Source organism: Sprattus sprattus (genome assembly GCF_963457725.1).
Source record: "Sprattus sprattus genome assembly, chromosome: 3".
In the NCBI taxonomy this organism is placed as follows: domain Eukaryota; kingdom Metazoa; phylum Chordata; class Actinopteri; order Clupeiformes; family Clupeidae; genus Sprattus; species Sprattus sprattus.
In genome coordinates this window covers 18,009,150-18,026,949 of record NC_137922.1, presented here as the reverse complement: position 1 = coordinate 18,026,949, position 17,800 = coordinate 18,009,150, and the positions used below count along the sequence as shown (strand labels likewise).

Genomic DNA, 17,800 nt, shown 5'->3' with positions numbered 1-17,800 from the left:
CTTCACCGTAGTTAGTATCATCCATGGCTTTCAATCTAAATGAGCTAAAACACCATTCAAAGCTACATCTGTTGTTTCATTTGGTAGAAATGGAGTCTCTGAATGGATCATAGTTCTTCTGAAGATGGACGTGATACAGTCTGCCCCTGAAAGTTTCACCAGCACTTTTGGGAAGAGGACTCCGCTTCCTCTGCTCCAGCTGGTTGAGGAAGTCAGGAGGGATACAGATGTTCCTCATCATCTTTTGGAAACCAGTAAACCTATTCACCCTCTACAGAGACTAAAATCATGATCAATAAGATAAAGTAAAATAAACGTAGACAATAGCCTCTGCTTAGAGGTTTTCAAGTGTTTCACATTCCACATTTCACATTTCACATTCCCTTCAAGTGTTGATATTCCTGTTTTGTCTGTCATCTCACAGAGATCTTTGCCAAACTCCAAAACAACAGTTTAATTCAAGCAGAGCCCTCAGAAGTACATTTTAGAGGATTTGAATTGGGGAAGGATTACAAGAAGTTGTTGGTAAATGGCCTTTTTCAATTAAAGAAATGCACGTAAAATTAGTATTCCTGAAATACTGCCAACATATAGAACAAGTGGTATTTCTAAGTATTTCTCAGTGCTGCAAGACTCTTTTCTCCCCTTGCAGAAACTTACCAACATATCCTCTGATGTCATCGACATTCATATTATTCCAACTCAGACAAAGTATTTTCAGACAGCGTACACAAAACAGGTACTGTGATGTTCCATACTGCTATTGTAATGTCATCGGTGCTATCATATCTGTGGCACATGCATTGGTACTTTACAGAAATATGGTTTAGCATGTCCTCCCCCTACTCCATATCTTTTTTTTACAGCATCGTTTGGTTCCAGGGCTTTCCTATACAGTAAAGCTGAACTTCTTCCCTGATGAGTGGCGGTACTTTTATGACTGCATTCGCATTCACTGCAAGGTCATAATTCAACTCTTAGCTTAGGCTTTGTGAACTATCTTTAATTTTTGTATTAAACACAGTTACATGTTAAGGCTAATTTCCTTTCTCAAATGTACTGGTTATGGTGTTGATGGATTATCAATTTTTTTAATTTTTTGACACTTTTTCAACCCTTTTCAAAACCTGTAACCCGTAAAGTCATCTCATGTAAATTTAAATCAAAATGTTACTCTCATAAGGAAAAGGTAATCATCTCTGTTATTGTAGTGTAGATATAGACCTAATGCAGATAGGAATTTTTTATTTATTTTTCAGAATGAAGAAAATATACTGGTACCTGTCCATGCCTATCCTGTGATTGATGACCTGGACATCCCATCACATATCAGCCTACCAGCTGTACCACTAGGGCAGAGGTGAGGGACAGAAGGGACAATCATAACTGCATTTGTGTGTGTGTGTGTGTGTGTGTGTGTGTGTGTGTGAAATGCAGTCATACAAAGTCTGTACGGTGTCCATTGTGTTTTGTGTGTGTGAGTGAGTTAGTGTGTGTGTTTGTGTAAAATGCAGTCATACAAAGTCTGTGTGTGTGAGAGAGAGAGAAAGAGGTTGGAGGGCGACTTTGTGTATATACACAATTTGTCAGGCTGTGTTTTACGTTCCTCGCAGCGTTTGTTTTATTTGACATGATTTAGTTAACCGAAAGATTTGCCCAATCTATTGTGCTGGTTTAGAAAATCAAGGACCCCTTGTCTAGCATGATTCCATTATGCTAGGGCTCTATCTAATGTATTATGTAGTTTGTGAGGAGAAAGACAACACTGGCGTTCAGTGCCTCAAGATACGTGTACTAATAGCCCTGCAGAATAAACTGCTTAGTAATTTCACCTTTCTGGCATGAACCACACTGACCTGTTTCTACTCTGTGTGCACGTTGTGTTTATGCAACACATTATGAAGGGCATTAGATGGATAACCATCCTGTGTGAATCCTAATTTAAGCTACAGCAAAGCTTGGAGACCATGCTTTATTTTTATTATCCAGAGGAATTATAAATACATCGTTATTTCTTGTAGAGCTTCATCTTCAGAGGGTGATGTTCTATACACAGGTTATGAAAGACACACAGGCTACAACTACGTTTTTTTTTTTCAAGTAACAGAGTGTGAAGATCTCTCCCTAATAATCTTTGGTTATGTCAGTGGTTCCATTGTTGTGTAGGGTATGTTTTTTTTTTTTGGGGTGGGGGGATATTATGTATTTATCTTATGTTGTCTTGATTTCGTCTAGTATTATAAAGTTTTGTCTTTGTCTTTTGTGCTATTCACCAGTTTAGAACATGTAATCCCCCTGAGCTGCAGCTGCCCAGTTGACTTTGAATTCCAGGTCTACTGTCTCCAGCCCAGTGAGGCTTTCTCCATACAACCACTCTCAGGTGCAACAGCATGATAATAGTTTGAAGGCTCTTCTTCTGTCTACTGTTGTTTAAGTGATGAGAGTACAACAGTAGTCCCTTCATTTCATCCCTGTCTTCCGAAACAGTATTTAACATTCAGTGCCTGTTTCATGCCTGTCCTGCAGTGTTGTATAGTTCATGCCTGCATCGTCACAGCTGAAATAGAATTGTAGTGTCAATATGATTGCATCTCTGTGTTTGTGTGTGTGTGTGTGTGTGTGTGTGTGTGTGTGTGTGTGTGTGTGTGTGTGTGTGTTTACTGCAGGAGTCATCCCAGCCAGAGGCGTTGCCGAGGTGACGGTGAAATTCACGCCTTTCCAGTATGGCAAGGCCCAGGTCACCATCCAGCTGGTCATCTCCCAGTTTAACTCCAGACCCTACGTGTGCACCCTTAGCGGCCGCTGTCCAAAACTGGCTCTCAGGTACTGAGGGTCTGTATGTTGAGGGAGGTGTCAACAAACAAAATGGCGCCTCCTTACCTTCATCCCATAAAAACAATGTTCCATATAAAGTTATGGGCAGTCTGTAGTCTGTAAACTGTTTTGATGAGGGATCCTTCTCATGTGACACTGTCCACCTGTCTCCAGTAAAAACAGCGTGGGCACTGTACAGCTGGCTGAGATCATTTGTAATAGTCTAAGCCAAGACAAAAGCTATTGAGAGCACTTGGGTGTAGCGAGTATGTAAAGAAATGTGTTTACTAGACATCAGAATGTACTTGCAGAACTTATGTGCTTCTTGATTGTTACACATAGCATATGTCCACATGTGACCTCAAAATGAGTTCCTCTTATGTGACAAACCACTGTCACTGTCAGTGTTTGCTGTAAACTCTGGACAAACAGGGCAAAGCAGTGGCTGGCGTCAGATGCGAAACAAAGGCAAGGTGTTTTCCACGTGCTTGAAATGCTGCTGTTGCTTCGCAAAGCCCACATGGACAGTGATGAAGTGCAACGCAAACAATGTCGGAGATTGGAGGATAATCAATCTCTCGAAAGCACATATGTGTATGACGTTGCATAAGGTCGTGATTGTTGAAATGACGTGAGAAAAGAATTATGCACAGTTAATATGTTGAGGACGTCAAGTTTCTCAACAGAATGCATTCATAGCATTATGTATTCTGAAAAGATGGGTGGCTCTTATTGGCTGTTTGTGTTTACTTAAAATACACTAAACAAAATATAGCTGACACCAGACTCCTTTTCCTACACTTCTTCAAAAGCCATGGTTGAGTGAAGAGATAACTAAATCAATATAATCTGCATTACTTTAGAAAGATTAATGTAATATCTGTGAAGACTTTTTTTGGAATCAGTTCACCTCCAGATAACTGGATATAGTATGTGTAGGACAACACAATATGAAAATAAAAGTAAAGCAATCAGAATGGATCTTTTAAATGTATTTTCTTGTGACATGAACATAAACCTCCTTAACACGTCAAGGTATCCTATTTTTGCTCCCAATGATTTCATGATGACATAAATTCAGTAAAACTAAAAATTGCCAATTAAACATTGTTGCCAGTAAAGACCTCCTTCCCATGAGAACATTTCAAGCCATCATGATGAATGATCCACTGTAATGAGCAAAGGCCTGGTCTACTTCCTCACGGCAGCCCAAGCGGAAAGTTAATGTGTTACCCAGGAGTTCACTATTAACTGATATCAAAGGGACACTCATGCATGGAAACCTAAAAATCCCAGACCTGTTTTTTTTTTTTTTTTTTTTTTTCAAACAGTAGTTTAGGTAGCCCTCATAAATGTTTTTGGTGTGCAGGGTGCAACTGGCAGGGTATGTTTTATAGATGAAAGAGATTGATTGATTATTTGAGTCAAATACACAGGTAGCGTTTATCCCAGCGGTCTAAGCTGCGAAATGGCCAATAAAGGTTGATGAACAATAAACTGCTGCCATTGAAAGGAATCTAATTATGTTTGTTGTACAATGATGAGGGACTGTTTTATTTTAGTGTTCTTTTAGTGTCAATGGGAAGTGGTTGCTTTAATGCAAAAGGCACATTTTGCTTTGAGGCTGTTTATGAAAACAGAATTCACAGCAATGTAAGATAGTATGTTTATCATCGTTCACCGTGTATTGTTCTCCAAGTGAAATGGTTGTCTGTATGAAATTCAAAAACGTATTGCACATTGTTTTTGTAACACTACTGATTTCCATACCGTGTGATTTGGTAAAGAGAAATGAGAAGCACAGTGTATTTGTGAGATTTTAGTGTTCAATCAGTTATAGTTCAAATGAAGATCTTGTATATCTGTTGCCTCAGTCAACAGTATCATGATGAGGAGCAACCAAAAGGTCAGAAAGGGCCCACGTCTTTATCGAGGGCCACTAAGCCTAAGCTTCGGGCAACCCGTCCCCAGGTGAAAATGAAGGTATGCATCTCCAATTAAATTATAAAAGTGTATATTCTGTTTATACTGTATATTTTCCTCAGTGCAAATTCATTGAAGAGCAGCAGGATGACATCGCCTGAATATTTTGGTGTATAGTGGATTGGGTACAGTGTTTTGGATCAAATATCTGTATTTGCTCACTACTGGAGTTAAAAAAGTATATCTACCATGGATAATAATTTGAATTAGTGTATGAGTTTTGTACAAAAACATTTGTACTAGTTGTAATTTAATAATATGCATGTTAAATCCTTTTTAGGACCAGAAGAAACCCCAGGCTCCATGTCAGAAGACCCCGATAGATGTCCGCACGCCTGCAGGAGTGGCCAAGCTGCTCTTGAAGCCGATAGACAAACTGAACGCCAAGGAGCTCCGGGAAGGTAGAACTTCACAAGATGTTTCTTTCAGTAGAAAGGAATTCTGTGATTGTTAAAGTGGGCTTATTGTATTCTGATCTAATCATTTATCACCTCAAGTTGTATGTGACATTGTATTTCATATGTGTAATGTGAATAGGAAACTATTGCTAATAGGAAAGCTATGCTTGACATGTCACACCTTTCTTACATTCAGTTGTTAGTAACAGTGGCCTTGTTTTTCAGCCATGTCTTATACACAAATGGAGCACAAGAGCAGACAGGTGAGAGAGGCCATCTTTGAGAGCCAAGTCAGACAGGATGTCCAGGAGGAAAGAGCCAATCGTCTGAGATGGTTTGTGGATGACACTCAACAACTCATTCATAAATCATGATGATTCTTTCATATCAGAATGATTACAATGCATTACTGTCATACTGTTTGCTAATACTAATGGCATATGTACACAGGCAGGTTCATCTAGGGAAGGATCCACTCTCAGTAGAGGCCAGGGTCAAGATTTTGGAGGAGAGGAAGTTTGCTGATAACGAATACAAGGTAAACCAAAAAAATGTGTTTTTACTTTTCTCTTTAAAGAAGCCCCCTCTCTTGTGTGGTGATTCAGCTCTGCCTCAACTTAAAAGGCTCATTTTCGTGCACAAACCATATCTCTGGGTGATTCTTGCTAGCCTACGGAAAACCGTTAGTGATAGCCACAGTTGCGTTGATGTCAACCATCCGGTCTGGACTGTGTTTTCAGATAAGTTTTATCTCAGCTTGAGTTTTTATTTTTTACATGAATGGTTTATGTGCTTTGAATCCTGTGCTTGTGTCTCCCCTGTCTGTTTATTTTCCTCTGAAGGTCTCTCAATTCTTGCGAACGGTGCATTGTTTTGTGTGGTCATTGCGCAAGCCGGCAGACATTTTCCAGGGCCGTTGTGGACACTCACCAGCACTTCCTCCCGTGCGCCTGTTCTCTGTCTGTTTATGTTTCTTCATTTACTCACTTCGTGTTTTATGAGAAGCCATTCGTTGCTTCGCTGTCGAACAAACTCCTCGTGTGGACACTTGCCGGCTGCGGAATCCTGGGGTGCAGCCAATCCCCTTAGTAAAAAAAGAATGGCCGTGGTCTCTTGTCCTTAGCCGCGCTCGTCCTTAGCCGCGCTCTGTATGCCTTTGACCCGTGGCACGCACTTACAGCTGTGTCTCTGTCCCACTGTCCAGATCAAGAGGGGAGAGCTGGAGGACCCGGAGGACTTCAAAAGAGCCCAGACCAATGTCTCTACGAGGCGGGCGGTTCGTGGGGCAGGCCAGGTAAAGATAGCATGTTTTTGTGTCGGGTCGCCACGCCACTTGTATCTGTCCCCTAATCAATGACAGTCTAACCATAGAGCTGTTCTGATGATCAGAGAAATGACAAGCTCTACAATTCTACGACTCTTAAGCCCAATCAAGCCCTAATGCTAACCTCTGTCATTTTAGATCATGTATGTGCTGCCAGTTCACATAATAAGGGAATTTGAACATTATTTTTTTTTTTTTAGACCAGCAGCAATGCCTGTTATAAAACATGTTGAGTATTGCTTGAGTCACTCTATGGAGTAGGAATAAAATGTATGGCTGTTGTACTGTGATACCACAGACTACTCAAATATATATATGTTCCTCATTCTAGTTACCAGACTGTGTTCCCAAATTCCACACATTCTTTGGGAGCCATCTTGAGATCAGGCAACGAGCTCTCAGAACTTTCCAGCAAGCAGCTCGTAAGGTATGCGCATGCTAGGCTAAACAAATCAGACACTGTAGTTCTGCGTTGTTTAAGGATTTGTAAATCATTGTATAGAGGGGGATTTCATTAGAAGAAAATGTATTTATGAAAATGTAAATTACGAAATTAATGAAACACCAGACATAGACCCCTCTTTAAATTCATCCAATCTAGTCTTAGTCAAAGGATCAATTTATTTGGTAAGCTAGATTTGCATAGGTATGAATGTGTAGTATTCCCATACTATACTAGTATGTTTCCCATACTTTCAGGTTGTCCTACGTTGCAGAATGGACAGAAGGCTCTCCTCTATAAGGCAACCAACAGAGAATGTGGAAAACCCATCCAAAGTATCGCTCAATCTCAACGGTAACCTCAAGACAAGGCCACCCTTGCTTGCCAGTTATTTTACATTTGCCGAGTAAATTGGAAGGAGATAATTAGAAGCCTCTGGAAACTTGTTTGGGAACTGATTAGAGAATAGCACTTACAGTATCTTTAAGTTCTCAGTCGCTTGTCTGGTATGGATTTGTCTCAGAAATGGACGATGAATCCAATCCTGTGATAACAGCCGACACGGACAGGCCAGCCTCTGCTCCAGAAGACCAAGAGACCACAGATGAAGTTGTAAGTGCTAATGCAAAATCAGATGTCATCGCAAAGCCATTCAAAAGATGATGTGAGATCATTTTAGAGTTCATGTTCATGTTGATCTAATATGCATTGTCCTTCATCAGTCTGATTTGCAACATTGACATGAATTACTGAAAAAACAATCTGTGGTTATGTAATTTTGTTCTCATCTTTCACAGGATGCAGGCACACAGGGGCCACTTTCTGTAAAGCCATCAGAGGTTACGATTACGACTCAAGTCCCTACCGTCGAACCAAAGGTATCACCCCTTCACCAAACCTGTCTGTGTGTACCTTGCATGCATTAAGTTCAGATAGCAACTAGCAGTTGATTGGTGAAAGCGATAGGTGATAACATATGACACAAGAGAGTCCTCCTCACAACTCTCTCTCTCTCTCAGACAAGTTACATTAGGGCCGGTTTTAACTAAATCAAAACATTTCAATCTTATGCCAGCATGCAGCACTCTGTAGAAACAGAAGCCTGGCTTGGTGTGACTGTTTATAACTTCATAATAGGGGATTTAAAACAGCTGGCGGTAACGTCGCTCACGGATGACCGTAGTATCCCTTGGGCTTCTGAGACCGGCCGGGCCACAGAGCACATCTGTGTGGGATCCAGCAAGGCGTGCTCAGACAGTTAAGTCAGCTATCTTTAGTTTGCCATGTTTAGGCAATTCACTTTCCCATCGGTGACAGCCATAAATATCCATCCCTGCCGAGTTCAAGGTCCCCACTGTAATAACCGTTGCATAAACACAACTCATTTTAAAGAGCTGTCTTCCGTCTCTGTCTCGTATAGTCACGGTCGACGCGTCTCTTAGCTACCACAGAGCAGAGCGCCACCGCTTGAAACGCCTGTCCTCAGTAGCAGGAATGCAAAGATGAGCAGGGATGAGGTTTTTATGTCATGCTTAGCCATCCACCGCTGTGTAAACACAATGTAAAAAACTAAATGTGCATCGTGAAAGTTAATGTCTCTGCATGGCTCCCCACTTTCCTCAGTGAAGTGTTAGTATGGTCTGAACCCCGCTGCACTTAACTCTGCTGAGTTGGGCCTTGAGAACTCGCTGTCACTTGTTGAGTAGATAGACTGTTGTTGTTGTTAAATGTCCCTAACAGTCCCGAAGTGGTCAATTATGATTCTTTTTTTGTTATGAAATGTCTGTTGCAGTGTTATCCACTGCAGATGTCCCTAATAGAGAGCAATTTGAGCCACTTTTTCCCTTAAAACGTCCCTTGTAGTGAAAGTGTAGATGTTTTTCTGAGTAAATTCTACCAGCTGTCCAAGAATATGAAATAAAAACAAAAGTATCTAAATCCAAAGGTACTTGATTATGAAGCTTCCAACACACGTCCAAAGTTGTGCCCATCTTCCCACAGGAGGAGCTGCAGCCCCCTACGCCCCAACGGCCCTCTTCCTGTCCAGAGCCTCATGCTGAGGAGGAGGTGGAGAAAGAGAGGAAGAGGCGAGAGGAGGAGAAGAGGAGGAGGCGGGAGGAGAGGAAGAGACGCCAGAAGAGGAGAGAGGAGAGGAAGAGAGAAGAGGAAAAGAGAGAGGAGAAGAGGAATGAGGAAGGGATGAGTGAAGCCATGGCTAAGATTATCCATTTGTCCTTCAGTGCCCCTGGTGCCCTGATGGAACCCCCTCCAGTTCACCCCCTTAGGATCTTTGTAAGGAATATGAGCACCTTATCACAGACATTTAGCACTAACAGTAACAGTAGCACACAAACAGGAGTGTGTTATGTGTCTTGGCCTGGCTTGCTGAACCTCTGCTGTGTCTTCTTATTTTAAGTTAACTTATTGACAGTCAATACAGTTTCATTATGATATGAGAAGTGAACCATTGTCAATCTAATACCAGCTGCTTTTAATTTATTTGACGATAAATATAATATTTTAATGCTTCATTCACTGGATCATACCCTATTCAGCACTAGGGTTTCTATGCACTGCTAACACATCCTTGTTTATATAGAGACACTGTGCCATCTTCTCCCTTGTGTAGAACCCCTGCCCTGGTCTCCATGCCTACAGGCCCAGCCTGAGCTACATGGAGTGTGACCTGGAGTTCCACCTCTGCCCCCTGCCCAGGTACACTATCTCCAAGGGCAACCACATCATGAACGTCCACACAGTGGGAACTCAGAAGAAGTTTCTGGATCGGACGGTGAGCTGCTCTCACAGTCGTAAATCATGAAATCCAGTGGCAATAAAATCGCTATGGTAACAGAGATGACCGTGACTCGATAAGGTTTTTCAATGATCATTCAATGATATTTCAATGATTCAAAATTAACCATAACAGTAAGTTTTAAGCATTTCTGTTCACCAGATCGGTTCAGTTCAAACCGAGTTTCTTCACCTCTCTGAAGTCAGTCGAGTTTCATCCAATTTCATTAATTTCTGTTCAGTTTTGATTGTATTGTATTACAAATGAGTCATTGTCTCAAATGCCCTCCCAGAAACTCCCCTTAAAGGGCAGGGCCTATATAACACATGAAATTGTTTTCGACAGCACTTGACTCACATATTTACTGTGACTCACATTTTTCTTATGGTTTGTCATTTTGGACATTTTTTATGTTTAACCACAGGATGTTATCTGTGGGGTCATGACCTGGAAGAAGTTCACTGGAACAGCCGTGTCCATCCTGTCCAGCACCTCAACCCTCACCAGCAACTGGGCCCCTCACATGTAAGCCCATCTACCTGAGAAGAGAGGCCAGTCTGAAACACTACATGTAAACCGATAGGGAAATATGAAACTCTGACTTTAATCAAGGATGTATGTGTGTTAAACATAAACAACCAAAGTTGTCAAAATATGAAACTTCCTACAAGGTCTTCCTACTTATACTGCTACCCCACAATGTTGTGATCCTGCCCAGTGTCACTATACACAATAAATCCTCTTGAAGAGGGTGGGATTCTGTAGCTGAGCTGTTAGAAGAAGGCAGTAGCAGGATTCCCCATGGGGTTGTGTCCTAGGAAGCAGAGATGTGTATATTGTCCCACTTGTGAAGTGCTTTGAATAGAAGCAACTGCTGAAAGGATAAGATTAAAGTTTTTCCCTTAAAACAAAGAGGCAGTCACTGGAGGACTTGTGAAAGACCAAAGGTCACCTGTACAGTACATCACTCTCTATTATGGACCAGATCGTTGAATCATTGCTCCAAAAAGAATGAAGGGTATATCTGCAGGTGCAGCTATCTGTGTGTACCTGTAAGCCCATCCATGACATACAGCAGGGTTATCATGACAGGTTGTCCACAGGTTGGTTGGCTGCCATCTCAGTGTATGGTGAGGTTACGTAGGTTGCACTGTTTACTGCCTGTTATCTGAGGAAAGTCATTGAGAGCGTGTTTGTTTCCCTCTGTCAGGTCTGACCCCTTGAATGCCGCCCTGTTGCCCTCCAAAGCTCCGTCACCTCTAAACGACCTTCCTGAGGAGATACGGGAGGAGGTTCAGGATGGACAGTAAGCAGAAAACCCTAGCGTCATATTCAGTAAATGATTGTTGACTGTTGATATTGTATTGTTGATTGTTGTTATGACTGATGTCATAAGTGTATGGTGTGTGTGTGTGTGTGTGTGTGTGTGTGTGTGTGTGTGTGTGTGTGTGTGTGTGTGTGTGTGTGTGTGTGTGTGTGTGTGTGTGTGTGTGTGTGTTTGTGTGTGTGTGTGTGTGTGTGTGTGTGTGTGTGTGTGTGTGTGTGTGAGTGTGTGTGTGTTATGCATTGTGGGTCAAATCGAAAATTGTCTCTTGCATTCCCAATGTTATATATCATGTGGTTGTTTTCAGTGTTTCATGTTGTGGTTAGAAATGTCCTTGATATCATCATATCATGTCTCAGGAGTTGTACCAAAATGTTTTAATCATGCAGTGATTGCCTTTGCTAAAAAAAAGTCTAACCTGGATCTAGATTTCCCTTCTAATCCCCTCTATCTCTCTAAGCCTCCGTTATTTATCAAAATACTTGGGAAATACAGTTTTTAATCAATTACAAGATTATCTGAACCAAGAATAGGATCCTTTATATGTACCAATCTGGGTTTCTGCAATGCACGGCACTGAGTCTGCCCTCTTGATAGTTACAAACTATCTGCTGCTCACTGCTGACTCAAAGGGCTGTTCAGTTTTAGTCCTCTTAGACCTGACTGTTGCCTTTGACACAGTGGACCTCAGAGTGTTGCTTTAGCGGATGGATCATTGTATTAGGGTAAGGGGAAAAGCACTTGAGTGGTTTTCCTCTTATTTATCTGATAGGCCCTTTGTGGTCAGTTCTGGTGGTATCCTCTCGAATGCTGCCCCCCTAACTTGTGGAGTTACCCAGGGTTAAATTTTAGGCCCTCATCTGTTCCTTTTGTATTTATGGCCCCTTGGACAGATTTTCAGGAAATATGGGATTTCCTATCATTGCTATCTATTTCCCTCTGTACATGACAGCCTGAAAGCTATTTTTGACTGCCTAGCGGATATTAAGTTATGGATGGCAGTAGCATCCTGAAATGTAATGAAAGTAATACAGACGTAATTATCCTTGGTTACCCTGCAGCCAGGACAGACATTAGCACTGTGCTTGGTCCTCTCTCACCATACCAAAAGCCTTGGGGTGTTCTTTGACGGAATTAAAATTTGTCAGACAAATAAATTCTGTGGTTAGTGGTTCATTGCATCAACTGAGAAGAATAGCTAAAGTGTGAAATTTCCTGTCCCCAAAAGATTGTGAATAGGTGGTGTGTGGTGTATGTGTATGAGTGTATGTGTTTGTATAAGTGTGTGTCGTGACTGTGTATGAGTGTATGTGTGTGTGAGAGTGTGTATCGTGTGTGTGTGTGTGTGTGTGTGTATCATGTGTGTGTATGAGTGTACGAGTGTATGTATGTGTGTATGTGTGTGTATGAGTGAACTCATTATCTTTAATTTTCTAATGCTGTGTGCCCAGAGCTGATGGGGACGAGGTCACCCTCACTCCAGAGATGGTGCAAGCCCAGTTTCCCTTCCTGGAGAGCCATGACACCGCTGAAGAGGCTGCCAAGGCTGACAGGTAGGCCCTGCTGTCAGGTGCCACCAGTAGGGGAAGACACTGATTATGCAGGATCATGAGTTCACTTCCTGTAAAGGACCACTGTTGCTAAAGAAAACTGAATTCTAGTGTGAGATGCTTAGGTTGGGTTTTGAAAGGCAAGACATGTAGGTGTGGCCAGTGATTCTGTCAGAAGTGATAATTGACTTAGTCGATGAATATGGAGCACTTTTGTTTCGGACAAAATCAAGTGCTTCCAATTAACCTTTTGTTACCGTTCCTTGTATTAAAAAGACACATAAAAAGCATGGTAACCGTTTTATGTCAGTTTAAGTGGTAGTTTATTTTTACAACTGTGCTGTTGCTCTCTTCTCACAGCTGTCAAAGCCAGTACAGGAGCCCACACACAATGCAGTCTCACAGTTCCGCAGGGTCAATATCCAGGTGAGTCGTGCCGTGCATCGACACTGATGATGCACTGCGCCATACTTTTATGAACTCAAGGTTTTTATTAAGACCATCACTCCAGTTCATGGTCTATTGCAAATCTAATAGGCCTCTATAACAACTTCAGCTGGCTTCTCACTAGTGCTGCTCTGATGCTTTGAGGACCTTGGCACAAGCTATAAACAAAAGCATGAATTGCTTTCTTCCACAAAAACAAAAAGCTGTCCTTTTCCATAAAACTCTGAGAACATGTCTTTGTAAGTGGGCTTGGTAAAGCTTTGTTCTGAGAGACAGTGGCTTTTTATCAGTCAGTTAGCTTTAAAGCATTAGCTGATAATTAAGAGTAGTTGACCTCTCTCTGCTGTCTATAAAAGTGAAATTGATCAGATTAGAAATTGGTTGGAAAACAGAATGAGCTACCACATGAATATGTTGTTTTGGCACATAACATAACACTTGCCATATGACTTCATAGTTCATGGTGAATACAAAAAAAAAGTATGAGTGTTTATGTGTGTGTGTTAATTTGTAAAACAGTGACTGTAGATTTTGAAAAGCTTATAGACTAAACTAGTCAAAAATAGGACACACTTTTAAGTTTTAGCCAACAATAATCTTTGCATATTATAATCTATATTTACTACCAGTAGTCATCTTCACGTGACTTGTGTTTTGAAAGAATGTTCTATTGTATGGCTGAATCACTGTGCTGTGTGTTGGCAGAGAGATGAGGGAGCAGCTGCAGTGTTGGTCTGCGCGGGCTCAGTCCCACAGACTGGGCCTGAAGGTGTGGTCCCGCCTCAATCACCTCCAGGCCAAGAACACCTCCACTGCCTCAGATGATAAATAGCCTCGCTTTGCCTTTAGTGTGCGTCCCCTGATTGGAGCAGATGCTGGAAGCACCAAATTCAATTACATTTGGTTTTGTAAAGATGCTCACTTGGGCTATTCATAATACAACTGGTATGAACTTTTTCCTCACAGAGTTTGAACATCATTTCCAGGGGTGGTGGTGGGGGGGAGGATTAATAATAGTTTTAGGGAGTCAACTTGCTCTTATATGCATATTATGTCAGCCATACTGATAGGCTTTGTTACTTCATAAGAGACATTCCTCACCTTGTATGTGTTTACTGTTTAACTGACCTAACTGCCTCACACAATGAGGGGCAGGTGTTTGCATGATAAGGTTTCTTTGTGAGTTATTATGGGATAACCTGTCCAAATTATGAGCTGTTCAATAGACACTAAGCTACCCTTTGTTCGGTACTGCAGTTTGAAAATCATTAAGCCAATGTGCTCAGTTTTGCCAATTTGAAATGAAAGTCAATAGGAATAGTAAATATAATGTAAATATGAATATCCTTACAGATGCCCCGCCCCCAGAATGAAATTATTATTAATCCATTTCTGTTTGTCAATAGCCATGGTTAGCATGGTTAAAGATAAATTTAAATTTCACTTAAAGATTTTCATGCTGGCTCATCCATTAAAATCATTCAAATTATTATCATTCATCGTGCAATGAGTGGTTAAAAAATTCCAGTTTAGAACACACCTCTTCATTGTTTACAGAATCTTTAAATGAGGAATCCTTGGAAAACAGCCTTTGCCTTTGTGGGTTCTAAAAATACACACACCGTCTCTCCCTGACCTACACTAACACTTCTATGACATCACATATAGTGACAAAGACTACAGTACATAAATACAGAGAAGTGTCTAGGTCCATAGGGCATGCACACTTTCACACGTTCACACTCTCTAACACGCATAGCCACAGGCACACTGTACACTTGCATTCCCTGTCCTGATGCATTGATTGGACAGGTGCTCCACCCTGTGGTGACCATGTGTATTTGTATTCATTGCTCTCAAGTTCCAAGTGTTTAGACCTGAGGCAGTACTGCATCTGCCATCAAAATCATATATTTATATTTATTTGATATTTGTAACACCGCTCTGCTTGCTCAGTAACCCCAAATGACAGTTAGGGCATTGAGGTAATACATTCTGGATTGCACAGGATTTGCTATGACATTCTGATGTGCCTTATCAACCACATATGTGTAGAAAAATACTGTGAACCCACTCTTACACAAAAACAGGCTTTTTGTTCAATTTATTGGTAAAATGTTCTTGCGGGGGGAAAAATGAATGCTTAAGTATCAGTGAATTTCAACTTGTGAAAGCTTTCCACCAAGACTAAGAGGAAACAATCAAAAATGTTCTGAACATCTTTAGATGGCAATTTTCAGTTGTTTCATCAAATTTTTGGTGAGCTAAACTGTGACTTGTTGAGATTGTGATACTTATTCTTCCTAAAAGCCAGTGCTGCTTATTTACGACCCAAATTTACCACTTAGTGACATTCTATCCCTCCGGTGTCCTGTTCACTCTCCTGATTGAGGAGCTCCACTTGTTTCACGTGGCACTCAATCATCTCCTCCATCTGCTGGATGACCCGGTTCTGCTCCGAGCACAACACCATCAGCTCCATGTTCCTCTCCTCACTCTGCTCCAGCGCATCCAGCAGCAGCTCGCGGTCCGACCCCGCCACCATTTCCTCCACCTTTTCTAGGAGCTCAACCACCTGCCTCTCCCCACGTCCATCCACGTCCAGTTTGTGGTACCTGGTCAAGAGAGAAGTTCACTGTACAGGTGTACAAAACATATTTAGACCCTTTTTCACTTTAAAGGCATAAAGGTAAGCTTTTGTGGAGATTTTAGTTATTAAGCTTGTGATTTTTGATAATATTGTAATTTTGAAAGCATAATGCGAAGAAAATCAGATATCTCTTCTAAATGTTCATGCACATTGATAATTCTTGCTGGTGTCTTAATGGCTCTTTATTAGTTGTTGTATGTTAAGGGTTTATTTCCCCATACTTACCCTGATAATAGCTCCTGCTATAGTATTATCATTAACAAGGAAAGATAACATGGCGGCCACACCCTCTAATGTGGTGAGTAAGGGGTAACGGCTCTGACACCATCATCAAAGAAAGTATACCAGAAATGGGAAGGGTTTACTAGTTATTACAGTAAGCAGGGGTCTACATAATAGTAGTGGAAGGCCAAAATATAGTGTCTCACTGATGTCACTGTGACAAGTGATGGGGTGAAACTATGAGGAGTCTTGAAGGTATTAGAAATTATGCGCTGCCTCACCTCTGTTTGCAAGCTGCAAAGAAAGGTTACACCTCTCAACACACTTTGAGACTCCTGACTCTTTTTCTAGGGATTTTCTTTGGCATATGTATTGTTCTGGTTTTTAAAATGTCAAAATCCTCAACACTTGAACACTTAGGAAAGCTAGGAGTGCACAGGAATATTTGTAAATATCTTTTCATCGTTCTTTTTGTTGATTTTTTAGTACCAATGTTTCTCCATTTGATGTCTGCCACTGTTTGATGGACACTCTCCAACCCACCTGTTCCCACACCTCTCCACCACCCAGCGCAGCGCCTTCCAGCTCTCTATGTGTTCCTCTATGCTGACCTCCTCAAAGTCATAGCCCTCTGACAGGCTGAAGAGCACCAATGCGTTCTCCCACGGCTTCTCCCCCAGCAGCTCCAGGTTCTGCTCCAGGGCCTTCCGGTCGTTCTCCGTCAGCCCCACGGTGCTCGGGATGACCAGGAGAAAGGCCGGTGGCCCGGGGCCGCTGAGATTCAGGCTGCGGACCAGCTCCTGTCTCACGGACTCCGACGTGTCTTCCAGGGATCGCCAATCCCAGCCGACCGTGTCGATGATGGTGAGATGACGCCCAGCCACTGTAATGCATGCCCGCTGGCACACTTGCGTCTCCTGGCCGAACTCCTGATGCCCCAGGAGGGTGTTTCCGACTGCACTCTTCCCCCCGTATTTGCCCCCCATGAGGAAGAGGTTTAAGTCTGAGGGCATGTGTGGTACTCCTGTGTATAGGATAGGATAGTGATGAGGGTTGTGGGTTATAGGGATAGTAGGTTATTGTAGGTTAATATTGAGGGATATAAGGAGAGAGACAGTCAGAAAATATAAGTTCAGAGATTGATCAACTGAGCCCATGAGGTCTTCACCTTGAGACCAGGATATGCTTGAATCAAACCAGAAACCCAGGTTCCATAACTGTAACCACTACTGCTCTGCCAAGATGTTTCTACTGTGACATAAAATGCTATTTGGCTATGGATTTCATGTGTGTGTGTGTGTGTGTGTGTGTGTGTGTGTGTGTGTGTGAGTGTGTGCACTCACCTGCGAGAAGCCCTCGAAGTGCTTTCCTTCTCTTTTCTGTCCTCTGCAGCCGCCTACTTGCTCTCTCCCCCACCTCTCTTCTTCTCCTCTCCACCTCTCGCGTGATCTCCTCATCCATCTCAAAGCACCTCCCACCTTGAGCAGCAACCATCTCCTCTATCTTCTCCAGCAGAACCTCCACCTGGTGCCCATCGCCCAAGTTCTTGTTGTCCATCACGTGGTACCTGTTCCCGCACAGTCTCATAAGCTCCCTAACCTCTTTGTGGATGAGGGTCTCGATGTCGGTGTCTCCCAGTGCATCTCCCCCTGTGATGAGCACGATGGTGTGGCCCCAGACGCTCTCGATTGGGTACTCCAGAAGCTCCTCGACCAGCCACTCTTTGCCCCGAATAGTCTCCAGGGGGATGACCATTAGCAGCGCGTGCGGTCCCGGCGGGCACAGAGACAGGTTGTCACTCAAACGCCTCTGTATGGTCTCCAGGGACTCCAGGGGAAAATAGCGACCCCTC

General features: G+C 42.3%; 1 protein-coding gene across 1 annotated transcript; it reads left to right on the top strand.

Annotated features, from left to right (window-relative positions):
* Window positions 1-124: 124 nt before the first annotated feature.
* On the top strand, window positions 125-13,908 carry cfap221 (cilia and flagella associated protein 221; the record flags this gene model as incomplete). Its single annotated transcript, XM_080835380.1, has 23 exons — window positions 125-254; window positions 425-525; window positions 653-739; window positions 867-962; window positions 1,260-1,360; window positions 2,277-2,380; window positions 2,667-2,823; window positions 4,689-4,797; window positions 5,078-5,198; window positions 5,421-5,533; window positions 5,650-5,733; window positions 6,400-6,489; window positions 6,851-6,946; window positions 7,219-7,315; window positions 7,485-7,573; window positions 7,759-7,839; window positions 8,963-9,253; window positions 9,591-9,752; window positions 10,180-10,280; window positions 10,966-11,061; window positions 12,531-12,632; window positions 12,990-13,055; window positions 13,782-13,908. The coding sequence occupies 23 exons, from the start codon at window positions 125-127 to the stop codon at window positions 13,906-13,908; spliced, it is 2,601 nt and encodes an 866-aa protein (XP_080691506.1).
* Between the last annotated feature and the right edge of the window lie 3,892 nt (window positions 13,909-17,800).